The sequence below is a fragment of the Chroicocephalus ridibundus genome, chromosome 18, assembly GCF_963924245.1.
Source record: "Chroicocephalus ridibundus chromosome 18, bChrRid1.1, whole genome shotgun sequence".
Lineage (NCBI taxonomy): Eukaryota > Metazoa > Chordata > Aves > Charadriiformes > Laridae > Chroicocephalus > Chroicocephalus ridibundus.
In genome coordinates, this window is record NC_086301.1 from 9,236,656 (window position 1) to 9,243,709 (window position 7,054).

Here is a 7,054-nt window from a genome sequence, read left to right on the forward strand (position 1 = left end):
TGTTGAGCCTGGAAACAAAAAAGCTGCAAGGAGACCTCCTTGTGGTCTCTTAATCTATGAGGGAGGTTTATAAGAGAGAGAGAGAGAGGTTTTACCAGGGCCAGTAATGACAGGACAAGGGGCAATGGCTTTACGCTGAAAGATGGTAGATTTAGATTGGACATAGGGAAGAAATATTTCACAGTGAGGTTGGTGAGACACTGGAAAAGGTTGCCCAGAGAAGTTGTGGATTCCCCATCCTTGGCGGTGTTCAGGGTCAGGTAGGGCAGGGCTTTGAGCATCCTGATCAAGTCACAGATGTCCCTAAAAACAGGCATAGGACTAGATGATCTTTAAAGGTACCTTCAAACCCAAAATATTCTGGGATACTAGGAGAGCAGATGTGGCCACACCAGTGCCGAGTTGAGGGGGACGATAAATCCCCATGTCTGGGTGGCCGCGGTCCTTCTAACACCACCCCATGTGCAGCTGGCCTTAATGGTGCTGAGCCTTTACCAGAGGCTCATATGGCATCCCTCAAAATGCCCAGGCCCCTCTCCTCAGACTCACTCCTCACCTGGTCCTCTCCCACTTTGCCCCTTCTCCTTGAAAAACTTGAGGAGGTTTCTGTTGGCCACGCCCCCAGGTGTCTCAAGGTCCCTGTGCACTGAAGCTCCAGCATGCCAGCTTTTAAATTGCATGTGTAGATGGCTCATGCTGAGTCATGGTTCCTCTAACAAGACAACTTGAGTAGCTGTAGGACAGCAGAGGTAAGAAAAGGGGTTACTGGTGTCATGGACGTCATGGGGAAGGTGGAAAGTGCCACTGTAACCATTTCAGAAACACCAAGGGAAGGGCCAACAAGGAAACGGTGAAAAAGAGTTGGCTGTTTGTATGGGAGGAGATGAGGGTGATCCAAGAGAAGAACTTGAGAGTGGAAAAAGACTGGAAAAGGGAATGAAAGTTGTATAGAATCAATAGAATTGTCTTGGTTGGAAGGGACCTTTCAGATCACCTAGTCCAACCACCAAGGTACCTCTGACAAAAGCCATCACTACACCATAGCTCTAAGCACTATGTCTGCTTGTCTTTTAAATACCTCCATGGATGGTGCCTCAACCACTTCCTGGGCAGTCTGTTCCAATGCTAGGTAACCCCTTCAGTGTAAAAATTTTTCCTAATATCCTGCCTAAACCTCCCCGGCACAACTTGAGGACATTCCCTTTTGTCCTATTGCCTCTTACTTGGTAGAAGAGACCGACCCCACATCCTTACAACCTCCTTTCCGGGAGTTTTAGAGAGTGAGAAGGTCTCCCCTCAGCCTACTTTTCTCCAGGCTTAACAATCCCAGCTCTCTCAGCCACTCCACATAAAGTTTATTCTCCAGATCCCTCACCAGCTCCGTCGCCCTTCCCTGGACCCGCTCCAGCGCCTCAATATCTTTTTTGTGGTGAGGGGCCCAAAACAGGACGCAGTACTCAAGGTGGGGCCTCACCAGTGCCGAGGACAGGGGGACGATCACTTCCCTACTCCTGCTCACCACACTGTTCCCGATACAGGCCAGGATGCTGTTGGCCTTCTTGGCCACCTGGGCACACTGCTGGCTCATATTCAGCCGGCAGTCGACCAACACCCCCAGGTCCTTTCCTGCAGGGCAGCTCTCCAGCCACTCCTCCCCAGGCTTGTAACGCTGCATGGGGTTGGTGTGACCCAAGTGCAGGACCCGGCACTTGGCCTTGTTGAACCTCAGACCACTGGCCTTGGTCCATCGATCCAGACTCTCCAGATCCCTCTGCAATGCATTCCTACCCTCAAGCAGGTTGACACTCCCAATCGACTTGGAGTCATCTGCAAACTTACTCAGGGTGCACTCAATCCAATAGATGACCAAACGGAGCTTGAGTCCAGGGGCAGCTGGAGAGACGCTGGGAATTGGCCAACAGAAATGTCTTGAGGTTTTCCAAGGAGAAGTGTCCAGTCCTGCATCCCGGCGAAGAATAACCCCAAGGCAGCAGGACAGGCTGGGACCTGATGTGCTGAGCAGGGACCCTGCGGAGACGGGGCTGGGCACCCTGAGGGACGCCTCATGAGCCAGTGGTGCACGCTCACTGTGGACAAGGCCGGCTGTCTATGGGGCTGCAGGAGGAGGAGCGTGTGCCCCCCAGGCAACTTGAGTCACCTTCCCCTTTCACTCAGCACTGCTGTGGCCCAACACACACAGCTGTGTCCCAGTGTGCGGCTCCCCATTTTGGAGAAGTGGAGAGGACCTGGAGAGTCCAGAGGAGGTCTGCCACGATGGGCTTGAGGGCCCAGTGCACATGTGATTTGTGGAGAGGCTGAGGGACCTGGGCTTCTGTGGCCCAGTGGCAGGGAGGCTCTGGGCAGTATTGGAATAGCCTGAAACTGGTTGCAGGGTTGCTTGTGAGATGATGGATCTTCTCTTTGGTGGGAAACAGCAGGAGAAAGAAATAATGCAACAAAGGTCAGCTTGGGAGGTTGAGACTGGACACCAGGAGGAAGAAATGCAACTGCAAGGGCAGTGCTGTGCTGCAACAGATCACCCAGAGGGAGTCGGGATCAGCCCAAGGTGTTGTGTTTCAGGAACAGCCAAGGACGATGGAGAGAGGTCAGTAAAGGCAGTGAGATGCTGAGGGGAGAGCAAGACGGGGAAGCAGGGGGGATGTCTGCAGCCTGCAGGGGAAGAGGAGCAGATGTGGGACACCATAGCACAGTCAGTGGTGGAGACGATCAAGGGAGATGGCAAGGCTGAAAGGCCCCAACAGTGCTTATGTCTTTCTCCTCTTGGCTGTGGCTGTTGTCTGTGCCACGAAGGCTACCAGAAGACACCTTATCCTTATATCACTAGGGCCTTGGCGCCTCCTCTTCCCCACCCGGGAGCCGTCATTCTGTGTTTCTGCCCTTGGCGTTGCACGTCCTCCCATCACAATGCCCCAGGAAGAGCCCTGAGCTGTGGTTGTGGGGCAGGATCTCCCTTCCCAGGGGCTGGAGGCCAGGGCTCGGCCCTTTGCCTTCCTCTCACACATTCAGGATTAGCCAGCATCAGAGACACCTCTCCATTGCCTTTGCCTACCTGCCCTCACCGCCTCCAGTTTTCCCTCAAACGAGCCCCCAGGAGCCTTTGGCAGTAATGGCCCTAGTGGGACCCATTAACGCTCCAAGAAACTTTCAAAATTACATCTGACGTTGACTTCTGGAGAGGTTTCATCAGCTTCCCCTGTGTCTGAGCTTCATGGGCTCAGCACCAAAACCACCAGAGAGGTCAATAAAATGCCTTGAGCTGGTCCTCTGCCACTAAACTGGTCCAGGCTCCTGGGATGGAGGAAAGTCATGGCAAGTCTCTTTTGCAGTCTCCTCTGCCAAGCATGAGAGGAGACGAGCAGGCAGAGAGAGGTTAAAGGCAGCTGGGAGTGGGAGGACACTGAGAGCTCACAGAGAGCTCACAGAGAGAGAAATCTTCACAGCCCTTGACACGGTAAGTCTCTGGGTGCAGGGCAATGCCGCTGCAGTTCCTGCAGGGATCTCCTAAAGCTCTCATAGCCCAAAACCTATGGGATCTCTCTCCTGTGTAGAGCAGGAGGACATGCTCAAGATCAGAGATTCTCTGCTGCTCCATCAGAGACAGTGGACATTTCACAGGGACTTTTCCAGAAGCACCTCAAGACAAGCGCTACCTGGGAGTTGTCCTGGTTTCAGCTGGGAGAGAGTTCATTTTCTTCCTAGAAGCTGCTGTGGTTTGGATTTAGTATGAGACTAACGATGATGAGACATTTTGGTTGAGTTGTTGCTAAGTAGTGTGTATGTTAAGTCAAGGACTTGTTCAGTTTCCCGTAGAAAGTGAGAGGGAGCACAGGCAGGACAAGCTGGGCCTAGGAATATTCCATACCACAGACGTCATGCTCAGTATAGAAATGGGGGTTGGCCGGGCGGCAGGAATCCGTGTTCGCTGCTCGGGATGGGCATCGGGTGGTAAGCAATTGTACTGCATCACTCCTGGTTTCCTATATTCTTTTACAAGGATTGTCATTTTCTTTCCCATTACTGGTCTATCAAACTGTCTGTATCTCAACCCATGAGATTTTTATTCTTTTTTCTCCCTCTTCTCCCTGTTCCTCTGCAGGGGGCCAGGGGGGAGCGAGTCAAAAGCTGCGTGGTCGTTCCCCCCTGACAAGGCTGAGGAGTGAGCTGGCTCTGCTCATGTCACTGCAGCTTTAGGACAACCAGGAGCTTCCTTGAGGTTTTCCTGCAGGAATATGCTGAGCAGCTCCTCTGCGTTACAAGTGGATTACAGATGAGGTAACTAGTGAATGTCAGACGCTGTAACCCCTTTCCCAAATCCCCGCTGCTGTGGAGCAGGGATGACTCCTTGGGAGCCCACAAGCAGAGCTCTGCTCCTCACGGCACACTTGGCCAGCAACAATGAGAGCTCCAACAAGGGCAATGCAGAAAGCTCCCGGAAGGAAGGACACAGGCAAAGAGTGTTTTCGGGGCTTGGGTTTGGAAGGGCAGGCAATGGGAAGAGATTTGCTCAGAGCTGTCCTGACTTGTGAGTGTGCTTTCCTCCTTTGGCAGTACCTCGGGAACAAAGGGATCCGATGTCCAACGGCAGCTCCATCACCCACTTCCTCCTGCTGGCATTCGCAGACACGCGGGAGCTGCAGCTCTTGCACTTCTGGCTCTTCCTGGCCATCTACCTGGCTGCCCTCCTGGGCAATGGCCTCATCATCACTGCCGTAGCCTGTGACCACCGCCTCCACACCCCCATGTACTTCTTCCTCCACAACCTCGCCCTCCTCGACCTGGGCTGCATCTCCACCACTCTGCCCAATGCCATGGCCAGTTCCCTCTGGAACACCAGGACCATCTCCTACTTGGGATGTGTTGCTCAGCTCTTTCTTTTTTCCTTCTTGATGTCAGCAGAGTTTTATCTTCTGACAGTCATGGCCTACGACCGCTATGTTGCCATCTGCAAACCCCTGCACTATGGGTCCCTCCTGGGCAGCAGAGCTTGTGTCCACATGGCAGCAGCTGCCTGGGGAACTGGTTTTCTCAGTGGTCTTCTTCACACTGCCAATACATTTTCACTGCCACTCTGCCAAGGCAATAGCCTCGACCAGTTCTTCTGTGAAATCCCCCAGATCCTCAAGGTCTCCTGCTCACACTCCTACCTCAGGGAATTTTGGCTTCTTGTGGTTGGTGCATGTTTAATACTTGGTTGTTTTGTTTTCATTGTAGTGTCCTATGTGCAGATCTTCAGAGTCGTTCTGAGGATTCCCTCGCAGCAGGGACGGCACAAAGCCTTTTCCACGTGCCTTCCTCATCTGGTCGTTGTCTCCCTGTTTATCAGCACTGCCACATTTGCCTACCTGAAGCCCCCGTCCCTCTTTTCCCCATCCCTGCATCTTGCTGTGTCCGTTCTCTACTCAGTGGTGCCTACAGCAGTCAATCCCCTCATCTACAGCGTGAGGAACCAGGAGCTCAAGGATTCCCTGAGGAAACTCATCAACGGATCTTGCACCATCAACAGTAATTTGCCTCCTCTTCTCTGCATAGATCCAAGAGTTTAGTTGAGGCCAGGCGTGTGTTGTTTTTATTTTCTCTGTTAATCATACTTGGAGTAATCGTTTGGGTTCATAGAACTCCTCTTGAGGCTCTGTCTTTTTGTGTCTGATCCTTGAAGAACCACGTGTCACCTTTTTCCTCCCTAATAGCATCTCTGTAATCGAAGGAGATCTCCTGAGTGCAGTGCCTGAAGGCGGGGCTCTCCTTGATAGACTTGTGGCTAAGAACTAGGTCAAGGAACTGGACTTTCCAAGTGTCTTTCCACCTTGTTTTGGGGAATAATGTCACAGTAGCACTGGCATATTTTAGACACCAAGCACTTGGTTGAAGTCTCTCTTCTTGGTGTAGAGGGGCAGTAGATATGGTACATGACGTGCCAGTAACATTCCTCAGGCTGTCACAGGTATGATGGGGCTGATGGCAGATTTCTGTCCATGTGGAAAGGCTCCTGGAGTGGTCAGGAAAGGACGGGGACACTCCATGTACTCTCGGGTGGGAAGTGAACGGCGACTCAGATGGTAAAACACTCTCAGAGATCAGGTCTCTCCAGAACAAATAACTTCAGCCAGGTACCCACAAGCCAGGACTCTGCAGGGCCGTGGGAGGCAGTGAAGATGTAGTGGGCAGAGGGAAGGGAGACTGGAGAGATGCGGGAGCTGCCTGAGGAGCCCCAGGGCCAGGACTCTCCTGCTGTCCTGGGGAGCAGGGCAGGCGGGGAGGCAGAGCGGGGCAAAGGCAGTTTGGGCTGGGGATCAGCTGCAGCTGAAGGCAGGAGAGCCAGAGAGTGAGTGGCCTCTGCTGGCCCTTGGGGCCAGCTCCAGCCCTGGGGTGATGGGGAGGCTGAGAGCCCTCTCTGCCCCCAGCAGCTGCGGTACCCGTCAGAGGGGCTGGGGCTGTGGGGGGAGTGCCCAGAGCTCTGCAGTACCCTGTGGGGAGCACTGCTGTGGGGCCAGCCCAGACCGGGGGGCTCTTTTGGGCTGGGCTGGGGAGAGGGCAGGGTTGGTGGGAGAGAGCCAGAGAGGGTCTGGAGTGGTGTGGGAAGTGCCGAGGAGAGGAAAACCCCAACGTTAGCGGCGCTGTGTGACCATGTGAGGATGTGCTCCCTAGTGGGCATGTGGGGCAGAGCCAGGACTCCTGGAGAAAGAAGCAAGTCTTTGTCCTGGTTCCAGCGGGGACAAGCTTAATTCTCCCCGGGCTCCAGCAGGGACACAGGGATTCCATCCCATGTGAGCCATGGCCAGTCGGAGCTGCCAGAGGAGGGGCCAGGGAGTCGCTGCTGGGGAGTGGGCTTGGGCATCCTGGGTCTGGTTGGTGAGCGGCGGTACTGTAATCGTGTTTGTACATTCCTCTGTCCGTGTTGCTGTTGTTGTTTTCTTGTTCCCTTTGCTGTTCTGTTAAACTGCCTTTGTCTCAACCCACAAGTTCTGCCTTTTTTCTTCCAATTCTTCCCATATGGAGGAAGCCCGAGAGAGAACGGCACGTGGTTCTTTGTTGC

General features: G+C 53.6%; 1 protein-coding gene across 1 annotated transcript; it reads left to right on the plus strand.

Moving 5' to 3' along the window:
- Nucleotides 1-4,568: 4,568 nt before the first annotated feature.
- LOC134525071 (olfactory receptor 14A16-like) lies at nt 4,569-5,564 on the plus strand. The gene has a single exon (XM_063355523.1). The coding sequence runs from the start codon at nt 4,593-4,595 to the stop codon at nt 5,562-5,564; it is 972 nt and encodes a 323-aa protein (XP_063211593.1). The 5' UTR covers nt 4,569-4,592.
- Nucleotides 5,565-7,054: the final 1,490 nt, after the last annotated feature.

Excerpts from the sequence above, each read along its gene's own strand:
- LOC134525071 (XM_063355523.1), top strand. The coding sequence starts at position 4,593 with ATGTCCAACGGCAGCTCCATCACCCACTTCCTCCTGCTGGCATTCGCA.